This window comes from Panonychus citri, unplaced genomic scaffold (assembly GCF_014898815.1).
Source record: "Panonychus citri isolate SS breed McGregor unplaced genomic scaffold, ASM1489881v1 Contig00028, whole genome shotgun sequence".
Taxonomy (NCBI): domain Eukaryota; kingdom Metazoa; phylum Arthropoda; class Arachnida; order Trombidiformes; family Tetranychidae; genus Panonychus; species Panonychus citri.
Genome location: NW_026515433.1, coordinates 582458 through 597613, shown reverse-complemented (window position 1 = coordinate 597613; position 15156 = coordinate 582458). Strand labels below are relative to the sequence as shown.

Sequence of the window (15156 nt, the reverse complement as noted above, 5' to 3'; positions counted from 1 at the left end):
ATGTGTTTTTTTTGTTTACGTTTTGAGATGAAATAATTTTCGTTTACTTTGATTGTGATTTAATTGGATTTAAAATTGTTAATTCTGCAAAATGAGTGTAAGTGTAATTAGAGACAATATTTTCGAAGGTTCTAATTGTTTTCGGATTAGAATAATGTTGTCTATTCTTTCCGGTCAACCGATCATGATTGAGAAAATCCGATCTCGAGAAGAGGAACCTGGACTTAAGGATTTTGAAGTATCTTTTCTTAAATTGATCGTCAAATTAACTAATGGAAGTACTTTTTTGATCGATGAAACTGGTACCAAATTGACCTTCAAACCTGGACTGTTGTTCGGTGGACCAGTTGAACATGATTGTGGCCTTGGTCGATCCATTACTTATTATCTTCAGCCATTAATCACTCTCGCTCCATTTTGTAAACAACCAATTGAATGTACCTTGAATGGAATCACTAATGATCAATTAGATGTTTCAGTTGATGCACTTCGTCAATCAACAATTCCTCTTGTTTCTAAATTAATCAACGTCTGGGGTAAGTAATCAATTATCAGTTTCTAACAATTCATCTTACTTCAATTCTCTGTGTTTAACCTTTGATTTGCCTTTTTTGCAGAAAAATCTGATATTGAATTGACTGTTGTTTCCAGGGGAATGCCGCCTAATGGAGGAGGACAAATCAAATTCAAATGTCCGATTCGAAACACAATTAAACCAATTAATCTACTCAAACCTGGTAAAATTAAACGTATTCGTGGTATTGCTTTGGCTACACGGGTTTCGCCAAATATTGCAAATCGTATCATCGATAAATCCAAAGGTTTACTTTTGAAATTTATTCCCGATGTTTATATTCATTCTGATCATTTGAAGGGTAAAAACAGTGGAGCATCTCCTGGATTCGGACTTTGCTTAGTTGCCGAAACAACTGAAGGGATTACATATACTGGTGAAGCCTATTCTAACCCCTCTGGAAGTTCAAAAGGTCCATCTATGCCCGAAGACGTTGCTCAAGAAGCTGTGTACTGTTTATTTGAGGAAATTTATCGCGGTGGTTGTGTCAGTTCAATTAACCAAAGTCTCGTTTGTTTGTACATGGCTTTGGGTCAACCCGATATTTCAAAAGTTGAATTCGGTCCATTGTCTCCCTTTACTGTGCAATTGTTGAAACACATGAAACAAATACTACAAATCACATTCAAATTAGAAGTGAACAGAAAAGAAGACGAAGAAGATGATCGAGATGCAGCCTTGAAAAAAGGTTCGGAGAAAATTAAGGCCACTTGTCTTGGAATAGGATTTTCGAATTTAAGCAAAACAATCATCTAATTGTTACCATTTAGATGAAACTGTAAACATTTACCTCGATTTGACAATAAATTGTTTTGAATAAAACTCTAAACATTTTTATTTCGCTTTTATAATAATTTCATCAAGTTTTCGTTTTAGGCCATTTCGGTTCTAACGGATAAGATCATACATGTAATGTCAAATTCTGTATAATTTGTAGCAATATCGAACTGAGTGGATTCGAAGACGACCCGATGAAAGGTACATTTCATGGTCTGTTTTAATTGGATCAAAATGACCCGAAAAAATGACAATTGAGAAAATACATCGACGAAAACTTGGTCTGTCGAAGTTGTTCAAATGTTCAATCGAAGCAGTTAATCTGTTTCTAGAACTATTAATAGTTGGAAACATTGATTGGGGTAATTGTTTATCATGATTCTATTAATCACTCAGCAGAAAATGATCACAATCAAATTACCTGACTAAAGTTTTTGATTACGATTTTATCAATTTTCAATTGAATCAACTCTTCAATAATAAATGGCCTTTGAAACTGCTGAACATTAATTAACTGCCTGTTATTAAGGCTCTTTGATTGTAGCAATCAAGTTATTAAACTTTTGTTAATGAATCACAGAGAGTGAAAAGCCAAAATATTGAATTGTACAATTAGTAATCACCAATATGAATTTGTAACAATTAAGACAATCTGAGTGGCAATTAAATGTTGCATAAATCAAGGATAACAAAATTAAGAAAGATTTGTTAACAAGGGAAGGGTTTCTATTAATTAAATTAACTGAAGATAAAAGTTAAATCCAACTAATTACAAGCAATTTATTTTAAGAAACTGAATTAAACCTTGAATTAATACCATTAACTAGATGAAAGATAATTTTAATTACAATTAGGTTTCTGGTTGCAAATTAGCATGAGATTTGGCTATAATTAACTACTAGTTCCAGGGCCTGAGTTTATTTTAGTTAATTTAACTAAAAAACTATGATTAGTTGAATTGTAGAGCAATTAACTAATAGTAATTCAATTTGATTGTTGTCTTGAAAACTATTTTTAACTTTGCATGTCAATTAATTGATTAGTTGCATGGTCTTTGTTTCTTATATTAAAATAGATTTCGTTGATTGTGTTTCATTACCTGATTGCCGATAACTAATTGTTGTGTCTCGTTGACAATTAAAACTTATGCAATGGTCAATCATTGATCACTTGTGTCAACTTTGGGTTCAATGATTTAGTTGATTGCTTTTTCAATTGAAATTTGAAGTTGTTGATTTAACAATTAACTGATCACTTACTCTGTTTCTTTTGAAAAATTAAATCGCCATCGGCGACTGACCTTGGCCAGCAACTGACCATCGAAGGACTTTCATAATATTTGTTAGACTTGTGATTAGATTTAATTGTAGCGCTTTATCATTTGATTGTCTGTTGATTGTCGGTTGATTGTAACTCATTAACATTACATGTTTTCCATAGAAAGCTGGCTAAATTACATTCTCACGATTACATTTTAATTATGGACAATTAATGGATAACAATTTACTCAAATAGCTGTGGAGTAATCAATTAATACCAATAAATCAAATCGGATTTCACTTATTGCCCGAAATCATAATTATTAATAAGAATTTGGAATTTAAATTAAGATGAAGCAAAAACAATGAATTAACACAATCCTCTAAATCATAACAATTAACTGTTAATTTGGTGAGGATGATTTCTGATAATTAGTATCCGGGAATGTGATTGATTGGTAAAATTTAATTTTCAGTACGATTATTGACAATTTCTCATCTTTTGAACCAATTATCTTTCGTTAATCTAATCAACGGTAATTAATATCACAATTAGTTGGGGATTTACGCTAAAGTAACAATCATCTTCATCTTGAGTTTAATCATGAATCAGATGAAAATGTAAACAGGGATAAAGTTAATTATCTCCTCGAATCGGGAAAAATTCATATGATATGAATAAAGAATATGATTAAAAGTAGATTAGATTAACATCTTTGATTCAATGAATTTTTCATTACTCTTTGATCACAACAATTTATTGTTAATCTTTAATCTGAAGAACCTTCAATACAAGAACGAAAGTTAATCAATTAAAACGTTAAAATGAAAAGGAAATAATCAATTTGATTACTGCTTCATTTTTGATTGAGTTAAATTCAATTTTTCTGTTGATTTTCAAAAGTTATTGATGTAAAAAAGTTAATTGTCAACTTCAAGTTAACCAATGAGCTACTTTAACCAACAATTATCTTTGTGATGTTGATTGTTGACAAATCTACTCATTGATTTATTTGATTGTTGCTCCTCCTCTTCTTGCTAACCCTGATTGTTTATCCTCCACCACGAGATCATCATCTTAATTATCATCATCATCTAACAAAGAGCAAGGTGATAATGTTAGAAAGAGGAAGAGGGAGAGGGAGAAGATTAAGACAGAGTGGGAGAGAGAACTTGATTGTTGGGAGCTTTGAGTGAATCTATTTAAAGCGCAATTGAGTTGAGACAATTTACTTCACTTTCGACTAATCATCAAACCGCCAACAATTAACTCTTTTACTTACTTTCTCTCTAATTCACTTCTCTTTTCTTTTCTCTTTTAATTGACTCTTTTACTTTGATTGTGACTTTTACTGGATTAAAAGATTATCCTTCAAATGAACAACTTTCATTAATCGCTTTGTGATTGATTCAACTTTTAATTTGTGACAATTCTCATCAAGTTGTGATTGTGACTAATCCTTGACAGTTTTTGAAACTTCATCTTATTGTTTTTTTAATTATCTTTGCTTGTTGATTGTTTTGAGCAAACGTTTGACTTTTCCGTGGTTAAAATGGTTGATTATGATGATACACTTTCCGATGCTGGTTATCGAGTGGTCAAGCGATTTGGAGCTGGAATTCCTGATGGATGTTCAGTTCCACTGAGTTTAAAGATTCAGGAAGAAAAAGAGTCTCAACAACGACCCCAAAGAAAATTATCAGTCCACCAACAAATCCAAGAGGAAATCGTTCGTCGTTCACATGGTGAATGGTCTCGAAGATCGATTATCGCTCCATGGATCTATCAAGAGGCCGATTTATTTAACTCGGAGATCATTCAGAAAGCGAAACGTGAACACGAAAGAAAATGGAACAAAGCGGAAAGACAGAGAAGAGTGAAGGAACAAATCGCTCGAATCAAGAGATTCATGAACGCTGCTTATGCTTATGATACTCGAATTACGAAGTTCAAAGTGAACGAAGAAAAAACCCAGAAAAAGAATAAATTTGGCTTTTAGTCAAATCGAAAAAGTTTTTGACCATTACAATTAATCTGATTGTTTTTTATTGCACTCACTATTTATTCAATCATTAAACATTTTCTCATCAATTTGCATTATCAATTATTTTCTTTGATTATTATTACATATTTTCAGATATTAAACAGTTGAAAGCTTAATTTTAGCTGATTGTTTGCCAACAATTGGGTGTTGAACCTTGACACTTGCCTCAAGTAATCCTGGTCCATTCAGTTTACCCTTGTTAGCGGCAGCCAATTGGGTCAGTTTGGCCTGACCAACAGCAGCGGCTTTGGCGATGAGCTTTTTAGGAATCTCGCTATTGAATTTGTAAGGAATTGGGTCCACACGTTCTTTCACTGCGACCACTGGAATTTCCTCAACTATCTCGACATCTTCACTTTTTCCAGACCATTTTTTGAATGGATTTCCTGGTAAAATTGACTTGAATTTAGAGGTTCCAGTTGAGAAAGAAGAACTGATTTTCTTGAATGAAGGAAACAGATGATCGGTCATCGAAAATTCTTTCAAATAAGTCGGTGAATTGGCGATAGAAACTTCCTCGGTGTCAACAACAGAAGGTAATTGAACATCTAATGGAAGTTCTTGAAACTGTGGCTCAACAAGAACTGGTGTTGAACCTACTGGCGAATTGACAATCGGAGTTTGAACAACGGAAGCAGTTTGGGCAACTGGAGACACGATGATGGGCGATTGTTGGACATCGAGAGATGAAGCTACAATAGCAAGAGAAAGTAAACAAAACGATGAAAGAAGAGAAAACATTTCGAGAGAATGAGTTGGATTGAGAAGTTAAGGTGACAAAGATCAACAACAAGAGAAACAAAAACTTAAACTGACCTTCCAATGAATTAGCGACCATGTTTTATACCAAGAAGATGAGATTCCAATCGACGAGTTGAACCAATCACAGGCGATGGGCCAGTCATGGTCACCAATAATAGAAGATTAACTTTGAATAAGTTCACCGAAAGTATAAATAAAATAAAATGTCCAAAATTAAACGTCTCAATCATTCAATTGTCATCATTCAGATGAGACAACTAACATGTTCTAACACATTTTATTTTATTCGAAATAAAATTCTGAATATCTCTCTGTCACTTTTTAATATTTTTATCTTGTTTAATTTTTACTTCTCACCGTTTCTATCATAACGGATTAGATCACAATCCGAAATGAAAGAAAAATTGAATTTTAAAATTCAATTTGAATTCGTAACAACTCAAATTCTGCGCCAGGAACGAATCTTGAGCGACATCTCTCGTCGAGAGAAACACTCACGCGTCACATGGATTGTCTCGTGGTGAATTTATCGTAAACATTTATTGGTGTTTATTTATCAATCAAATTGACTGAATCAATTTAATCTTATTAAAATGATGATCCGGTGATTATAAAAATCCACTTTAATCCAATTAAATTTAAATCTATTCTTTTCTAATTGTCATCTTTCATAGTCAATCTGTGTCAATACTCTTAAAGGTGAAGATTCTCTCTCTCTCTTCTCCTTCAGACTTTCCCATCTTCAGGCGTTTTCATCGTAATTGTTTGGTGATAATATTTAATTTTTTTAGTCAATTTTAGTGTTTACCTTGGTCAAGTGTCCTGTCATCATGAGTTACGGTCCTCTCAATAAAGCTTTGGTTCATATTACTCCTTATCATATTTGGTGGAAACGTTACTTAATTGAGCTTAAATTAATCCCCGATGAACCGGTTGAAGAAGAAACTAAATCAGAGGAATTATTTTTTGAAACTGATGAGGATTATTTAAAAAGCTTGGATCCTAGAAGATGGAAAGAACAAGATCATTACAGAGTTCTCGGTCTTGGCAGCAGGAGAAATGCGGCTTCTGATGATGAAATTAAACAAGCTTGTGAGTATCAGAGCAATTGAATCAATTGATTGACTAAAATGTGTTCATTCATTTTCTCAGATAGGAGATTGGTTTTGACTCATCATCCAGATAAACGAGGTGTTAAAAATAAAGATGATGAGACCGATTATTTTTCATGTATAACCAAAGGTAAATATCACGTTCGATTATGCAGACTGATTTGTCAATTTAACATTCACTCTATTTCCATTTAATTAAAGCTTTTCAGATTCTAGGAGATCCAATTAAAAGAAAATCTTATGACAGTGTTGATGAACACTTCGACGATACTGTTCCATCAGTTAATTCTAATTCTAAAGAAAATTTCTATGGTGTATTTGCTCCCGTTTTTGCTCGTAACTCCAGGTAATATTGAAAAGGCCTTCCAAAGTCAATCATGTTTGAATTTTCTAAAAATATTTTTCTTTTGTATTCTATTTTTTAGATGGTCGAATTCCAGATATGTACCTCAGCTAGGAAATGAATTTTGCTCTAAGGATTATGTTGAAAATTTTTATCACTTTTGGTACAATTTCGACTCGTGGCGGGAATATTCATACTTAGATGAAGAGGATAAAGAGCGTGGACAAGATAGAAGCGAAAGAAAATGGATTGAAAGACAGAATAAAATGGAAAGGCAAAAGAAAAAGAAAGAAGAACTCGCTCGAATTAGGAAACTCGTCGATAATGCTTATGCATGTGACCCGAGAATTATTAAATTCAAGGAAGAAGTCAAGAATAAGAAGTTGATGGAAAAAAAAGCCAAGGAAGAAGCTCGAAAAATGAAACAAGAGGAAGAGGAAAGACGTAAACGAGAACAAGAAGAAGCTATTGCTCGAAAGAAAAAAGAAGAAGAAGATGCCTTGAAAGCGAAGAAAGAACAAGAGAAAAAGGAGAAAATAGCAGCTCAGAAGAGAAGAAAGAAGGATGTCAAACAAATCGAATCAATTTTTGACGAATTTAATTATTTCGCTTGTGATGATAATCAGAGGCTTAGTTATATACAAGAACTTAACAAAATTTGTATAACTTTTAGCAATATCGAACTAAGTGAATTCAAAGACAACCTGATAAAAGGAACATCTCAAGATGAAAAGAAGGACGTGTTTTTATCCAAAATCAGTAAAGTGAAAGACAACGAAAGAGGATCTGTTTCAATTGAATCAAAATCATCCGAAAACAATGACATTAGGGAAAGTACATCGACGAAAACTTGGTCACCCGAAGATGTTCAAATTTTAATCAAAGCCGTTAATCTGTTTCCGGCTGGAACATTAAATAGATGGGAAGTAGTCGCTGCTTTTGTCAACCAACATTCAACTCATAACAAACATCGAAAAGCAAGAGAAGTGCTAACACAAGCCAAGGACATTAATAAAATAGGTATTTACTTGCGACAAGACAAAGTTTTCCCTTGAAAATATCAATAACCTACAAAGATATTTTCTTTTATTTTTCTTTTCACTTAGATGCTAATCTGAAGCAAGAATTGAATAGGATATCTGTTAATAAGCTACTAGAAAACAATAAGACAACAGTTAAAGAAGAGGAAACATCACAACGTTACGAAGCTGCACCAACAGAGCCTTCGACTCCCGATGCTACTGTTTCCAAATCGGTTACAGAAACTAACTCTTCTGCTCCAGCGACGGAAGAAATAGAAAATTCAGAGCCAGAACCATGGACGAGCGTTGAACAACAGTTACTAGAACAAGCCTTGAAATCTTATCCAGCGTCGACTCCCGAGCGTTGGGACAGAATCGCCGAATGCATTCCTGGTCGAACCAAAAAAGATTGTATAAAACGTTATAAAGAATTGGTTGAATTAGTGAAGGCCAAAAAAGCAGCTAAAGACGCAGTTCATGCGAGTGTTAAAAAGTAAACTGCTCATGTATTTTTCCTCGCGGTTGTTTTCATATTTACTTTTTGAAACATCTAATCAATTACCAAGAGCGTTTTCGATTCTTTGGTCTGATGCCAAAATAAATCGTTTTTCGTGAACAATCTATGGATCTAATATGTGCTTTTATTCAACAATAAAATGAAACAAAAATTCACTAAAAAATAGTTTTGGCATCGTAATTACAACAATCAGTAAATTATCTAAAATTATACATTAAATTTATTCAGTCATTGGTCTTAACATTCGTGATTCGTTAATTTGATCTCGTCGAGGGTCAGCGACGAGTCGTTGTGATGATGAACGAATCGAAGATGAACTTTTAGAACAGATAATCATAGTGAAACTAACGATAATGAAGAAAAGTAACCCCCCGAGAACCATTGAGACCACTGCACTGACGTTCCATCGCTGAGGCACCCGATAGATGGTAAATGGAGCGATGAATCCAGACCAACATGAAATACGTTCTGGTGAAATTCGTAACAAATGAACACCATCAGGTCTCCAAGAATCTTTAGAATCAGACCAGGATTTGCATTTGGTCAAGTAATCTTGACCATAGGTGCGATTACCCGTATAAGTAAAGGTCATTTCAACGGCATTTAAACCTCCCTTAATTGTCTGTAATCTCCCGGAGCCTGGAGCGAAGACATTTAAAACTAATATCGGAGCAATTCGATGTCCGTCCGATACCTCAGGAAATGGACCAGAAACGGGGAATATTGTGTAAGAATAAACAACTGAATTACAAAGAGAATTGGACTTTGTCTCTGAACATCTCCAAGGACCAGAGAATCGCTTCTTAATTGATGTACCGATTTTAATTGTCGCTTCGATATCACCAATTTTCAAATGTGTTCCTTCAATTTTCTTGTCATGAACCATAATTGTTTTGAAAATCCTCTCTTGTTTATCGGCTTCACCATCTTCGTCTATTGGATATTCGTTGTAAGTCCCAAATTCAACTCTTTTTCCAAGAGGAAGTTGAGCAGCGGCCATTTGCAAAAGCACATTAAATGCTTGTCTACTCGATTTCAAAGTTTTCGGTAAATCGTTTGCCTCGACAATCAACTCATTGCCTCGGCTGTAAGGGAACATTAAATTGAAAAGTGTCGATCTAATCGCCATCAAATCAGGTAACATCTCGAGTGAATAAGCTTTTTCAGCCAATCGACGAATCGAATCCATTGCCCTTTGCCTTTGCAAATTATTCTCTGATTTTTTGATAAACTCGGACAATATACCAAACGATAACGAGATCTGCCCCCGATTGAGTAACTGTGATGGACGTTGAAGGACACCGAGATTATATTCAATAGCATCGGTCATCGCTTTGTGCATTATTGAATTATCTAAATTTGGTTCCTTTAAAATAACACCAACAGATTCGAGGGCATGAAAAGGATCACCACCAATGTTATATTTCTGAGCCAATTTAAGTAAATCAGCAATTAATGAGGTTTTATTTTCATTTGGATAGACGATTGTTGGATTGGCGAAGACGAAATCACAATAATTGAAAATGTCGCAAAATTTAAGCGCAAAAGTATTCTCAGTATGTTCAGAATCGATTGCAGGTAAACCTGGGAAAATGAAGACGTTTGAAAATTGTGGTACTGTGATTGGAAACAATTCCTCCGTCTCATCATTAATCCCATAGAGCTGATAAACCAAAGGTCCATAGCCTGGAGGAATATTACACTTCTCAACTGAAATCGTCACCTTTAAATTGAGAGAATAAGATTAACAATTAAGGGATTATATTAACAATAGATTAGTTAAAGTAGGGAAATTGAGATGAGAAATTTGAATGATAAATTTACTCACTAATTCATATTCATAATAAGCAGGGACTGTGATTGAACATTGAGTTACTCCTTGAGAAGCAGTAAATTGTGTCGACGCTTCTGAACATTGATTGTTCGGGTTACAAGCTTTTAATTTGAATACATGTAAACCGTAGGGATAAATATGATCTAAATTTGTGTAAGAGATGAGACAATTAGTGAATGGAAAATAAATATGAATTGGAAAGTTACCTGAATGAATGTGTAATTCAGTTTGAATTTCACCATTTGCTCCTCTCCTTGTATTCCAGTTGAGAGGATGAATGAAGTTATTTGCCTCCCAACCCAAGTAACTTAATGGTCCCGATGATTTAACTGTTCCTTTGATTAGTAGTGGATTATGAGCTGGCACCATGATTGCTAAATTGTGAGGACTACGAAGATTGGCCCGGTACTTACGGCGAATGTAAATTGAACCAATGGTCACTTGAGGTGCATCGCCTTCTGTGATCTTGATTAACGCTAATTCGGGATCAGAGACTCGACTTGTATCATTTCTATCGTAAACCTGAAGACTTAGAATGAGCTCTTTGTTTGGTAGAAAATTTGACGAATCGAGTGTGAGACTTGATTCTTTTTGCATTGATTGATTGATTAAAAGATAATTACGACTTGATACAGTTTCCAAATCATTATCAGGTAATGAAGCGAAATTAAAGAAACAAGGTTCGTGCGTATCACTGTCCAAGCAGTTCCAATGATAAGTAATGGGTTTTTTAGTTCCATCGCCAGAAGAGAGGCCAGAAATCGTGATTGGACCTGATTGATGTCCGAAAGCCATCATTGGTGATCCTCCAGAAATTAAAGCACGAAGAGGTGATTGTTGACCGACTAATGAGAAAGCGGCACCGCTCGTCTCATTAATTCGATGGCCAAGAAAAGCGCTGAGGTAAAATGTGACCGGATGATTTGGTGGAAGTGAAAATGGACTCAAGATGTAGACAGAAAGGTAAGTAAGTGTGAAGTTAAATTTAACCTGAGGATCAGCGACCTTCCAAAATAAACCGACCCGTTGAAAAGGGTTTACACAGGTTGGAATATAAGCCTCAGCCCAAAAAATCGCTCTGAAAGAATCAAAACAAATTAGATCACTAAATTGTCGTAACAAGAGAACTTTTGACTTACGTTGTATCGACTGAATAAGGCTCAGCTGGTAACATGATGTTCGAGTAAATGCTGACGATCGGTGCATCGTAATTAAATCGAATCAATCGATGTGTAGCAGTTAATGAACCAATTCCATCTTCAGCTTCGGCGGTCAATGTGAACTGGTACCCGACACCAGGTTCGAAAAGAACAGCATCCAAAGCAAGATTTTGAGAGGAAGTTGTACTAATCAAATGAGCTAATTCTTCAGAAATTGAATCATCAGAATCCAAAGATGAACCTTTATTATCTCGAGTCACTGACCATTTGAACGTAAGTCCAGTTGTACCTTTGGGTGAAGAATAGTGTCCAGATAATGAGAATAATCCACATCTAGGAACTTCCGACGGTCCAGTAATCACCAATCTCGGTGTATAAACCCACCATTCGGTTGTTAATTTTCGCAAGATAATTTTAATTGGTTCGTCATTAACCAGCGCGATATTTGCTGAATCCTCTTTGAAAATCCCTTTTCTCAATATTAATTCAAAAACATTTTCTTCCATTGGTTTCTGCAAGTATATGACCAATTGTACTTTACTTGACCAAACACAATAAAGTCGCTTATATTTAGACAATTTATCTGAACTTTCCTCAGCTAATATATGATCACATAGATGAGAACCAATTGAATTCATTTCTTGAGATGAGAAAACGTCGATTGGACGACTGAACATGATGACCATTGCAAGACCATCAGATGAAATGAAACAATTCGCATGAGAAATCGTTGGCGCTGGTGAAATTAAGGTGAATGTAAATGGCGATGATAAAGGATGAATACCATCAATTGTTGGAGTAATTAAAAGTGAATTTGATGAAGATGCTAAATGTTTAGGAAGTTTACAACTATAAGGCTTCGTCCCAGTGACAATCAAACTTGATTCCGATTCATAAACTTCATTTGAATCTCTTTCATCTGAATCAGATTTACCAACCAAACAGATTAAATTGAGATTAGGAATCGTTGATAAACTTGGTCCATCAAAGGTCAGCTCAATGTCCTCAGTAAATTGAGTTGTTAGTATTTCCAATGGTTGCATACCTGTTATACGAGCTGTTAATTAAAAAGACAAATTGTGAGAAAATGTTCATTAATTACTTCAAGTTCATTGTAGATTTATGGTTAGTGCTACAATTAGTGAAAGGCTGGTTAAGTTAACTCGATTGTGTTTCCTGTTGCCTTGTAAATCGTACGATTGATTAAAATACAATTAGTGTAACATTCACAACTTAAATCTACAATTAACCCATTTCTTGCATTCGAACTCGAAGAAAAAAAGATTCAAATTTGAAGATAATCAATATTTCCTTGGCCTTTTGTTTATTGATAAAAAATTGATTGTTCAACTGATTCGATTATCAAAAAATGACAATTAAAATTTCACTAAACTGAACTTACCTTTGATTTTATCAAATGCAAAGACCTTATTTGAAGGAGAATCAGGTAAGTTGAGATTTCCACTTCTCGATCTTAATCCAATCGTATAAATCCCTTCTGTTACCAGTAAAAAGAGTTACGATTAAAATTTTTGATCAAATGATTAGGCAGCAATTAAACTCACCAATTAGAGGGTAAATTGAACAATAAACTGAAGTTTTGTTGTTTGGTATGAAAAATATTGGCGAATAAGCATCTTCATCACTTGATTCATGGCGGTAAACACAATCAAGATCACTTGTCACTGGCTGGAAGTAACCAATTAACAGAATCTAATTAAAATGGATAAATTTTGTACATCATTAAACAATTCAAATCAATCGAATTTAGAATAATTTTGATAAAATCTACCTGATTTTCTGATTCCTTTTCGATTAATTTTGGCTCGATTGACCTGATCTTGTAGCAAACGTCAACATTGTCACATCCACATAGCTTCGGATCTCTGTAGGTTGATTCCGATTTCAGATTAATCAATTTCTATTCCTTAATTGTTACCAATCAACTTACCTACTACATGAACAATAAGCTTTATCTTGAAGACAATTTCCACATTCATCTTTCACATCTTCTTCCGTTAAATTAGAAGTTGGACCAATACAATGACCACAAACTGACCGAGACGTTGATAGACCAGGAGGATGACATTGCTTAGAGCAATCGGCATAAGAAGAAGCCGTTGATTCGCTTACTAAAAGTCGACAATATCCACAATCATCTAATCGATAAGGTAATTGTGCGGACGATAAATTCGGTGCGATACATTCACCTCGACAATCTCGAGCTGATTCTGATTGACCAGAGGATTCGTCTAATAGAAAAATGAATAATTATTAATAATAAAAACAATCGAAAATTCGTCCGACTGTATTCACCTAAACATTGGCCTGAACATTCATCTCGATAAGCTGACCCATTACAGACATTTTTGCAGTCCACAATGGCGGAACCATGACAGATACCAAGACAATCTTTGCCATAATCCTCATTAAGTCCAGTCCCATTACCGACACAATAGCCGCACTCATTTAAAGTGGCCTTTGGATAGCCAAGTATCGCACAGCCTGAATTGTCAATTGAATTGAAGTACAATCGACACGAGGAAAATAAAACAGATTCAACATTGAGAAATACTCTAATTGCTAATAATAGCAAAGATTATATCACAATTAATTTCGTTTCTTAATTATTTGACTTCACTGGCGCAGAAAAAATTAAATCCAAATGCATCAACGTGAAAATGATGATTGACGATCAGTAAATTGTTACAGTCAAAGGTTGTCAGGTTGACGGAACTTTGCCAGATCATAGTAATTGTACTTTTTACAATTAAATTGTAATTTAATTTAGCAATTAACCTCGTGTTGTACACTAATTACAAAGGCAATAAGTTACTTACCTTGAATTGGATTTTCAAGAAAATCATAATAATTAGTTGATTTAGTTGGTTCCAGGAGCGTGATTAAAGTAACAAGGAAAATAAATTTGTCCGCTTGGACGATTTGCAAACTGAAATAATTAGTAAATGACATTGACAATTAAAGATGAGAGTTTACGTAGATTTACATAGAGATTATCAAGTTAATTGTAAACATTTCAAAGCTAATGAAAATCAATGTAACAATTAGAAACACGATATAACTCAATTAGTTGATTCAGTCGTTTTTCACTTCTAATTGTACCAACAATTTAGATAAACATTACAACTATAACATTGATCCAAATCACAATCAAGGTCTCATATCCGTTCACAATTAGACGAGGTTAAGGTAACCAATGAGTTTTAAATTAAGAATTGATTGAGAAAATCAATCTCAATTGATTAAAGATGAGAATAATTAACAAAAAGTCAAATTAATTACTAATTAATCACAGATAAAATAATTGCAACGAAAAATTAATTGAATTGCGAACAAGATTAGAAAAACTATTTTTAATTGTTTCCATTTTAAACTTTTCACAATTAGAATTGATAACTTACAAGATGCAATTAATAAATTGAGCTAAATCACACGGGATTGTCATTAATTAAGTTGATTGTTGGTCAATCATTTTTGAGGTAAAAATCGAAAACAAATTAACTAAATGGTTTGTTAGCATTTAACTAAAAGAATGAAATAGAAACCTGATTTCAATAGAATCGTTAATTGTTGGTTCCAATAGAGTGACCCAACAGCGGAAATTGTCACAATTAGTTAACTCCCACTATGTAACTATGAATAATATATTACAATTATAGGCTACGATTTCCGGTTAATCGGGAAAAGTTAAAAAAATATAAATAAAACTTAGAAACAAAAACAGTAACAA

General features: G+C 33.9%; 4 protein-coding genes across 5 annotated transcripts; 2 read left to right on the top strand and 2 right to left on the bottom strand.

The window, feature by feature from the left end:
• The first annotated feature begins 4 nt into the window (after window positions 1-4).
• Window positions 5-1403, top strand: LOC128397059 (RNA 3'-terminal phosphate cyclase-like protein). The gene is made up of 2 exons (XM_053357726.1): window positions 5-536; window positions 618-1403. Exons 1-2 carry the CDS (start codon window positions 92-94, stop codon window positions 1328-1330), a joined length of 1158 nt encoding a protein of 385 aa, XP_053213701.1. The 5' UTR covers window positions 5-91; the 3' UTR covers window positions 1331-1403.
• A 3325-nt stretch (window positions 1404-4728) lies between these two features.
• LOC128396784 (uncharacterized) lies at window positions 4729-5784 on the bottom strand. Its single transcript, XM_053357402.1, has 2 exons — window positions 5472-5784; window positions 4729-5347 (listed from the first exon to the last, which is right to left on the bottom strand). The coding sequence occupies exons 1-2, from the start codon at window positions 5491-5493 to the stop codon at window positions 4752-4754; spliced, it is 618 nt and encodes a 205-aa protein (XP_053213377.1). The 5' UTR covers window positions 5494-5784; the 3' UTR covers window positions 4729-4751.
• Window positions 5785-5934: 150 nt separating this feature from the next.
• LOC128396783 (dnaJ homolog subfamily C member 2-like) lies at window positions 5935-8574 on the top strand. 2 transcript variants are annotated; one of them, XM_053357400.1, is made up of 6 exons: window positions 5935-6116; window positions 6209-6509; window positions 6570-6659; window positions 6731-6875; window positions 6955-7892; window positions 7979-8574. In XM_053357400.1, the coding sequence occupies exons 2-6, from the start codon at window positions 6248-6250 to the stop codon at window positions 8389-8391; spliced, it is 1848 nt and encodes a 615-aa protein (XP_053213375.1). In that variant the 5' UTR covers window positions 5935-6116; window positions 6209-6247; the 3' UTR covers window positions 8392-8574. The 2 variants fall into 2 exon arrangements, with proteins under 2 accessions (XP_053213375.1, XP_053213374.1); XM_053357399.1 differs by having other exon boundaries at window positions 5935-6509.
• Window positions 8575-8631: 57 nt separating this feature from the next.
• LOC128397018 (uncharacterized) lies at window positions 8632-15051 on the bottom strand. The gene is made up of 10 exons (XM_053357683.1): window positions 14246-15051; window positions 13722-13910; window positions 13357-13657; window positions 13198-13291; window positions 12971-13118; window positions 12808-12903; window positions 11385-12462; window positions 10452-11323; window positions 10240-10388; window positions 8632-10134 (listed from the first exon to the last, which is right to left on the bottom strand). Exons 1-10 carry the CDS (start codon window positions 14376-14378, stop codon window positions 8632-8634), a joined length of 4563 nt encoding a protein of 1520 aa, XP_053213658.1. The 5' UTR covers window positions 14379-15051.
• Between the last annotated feature and the right edge of the window lie 105 nt (window positions 15052-15156).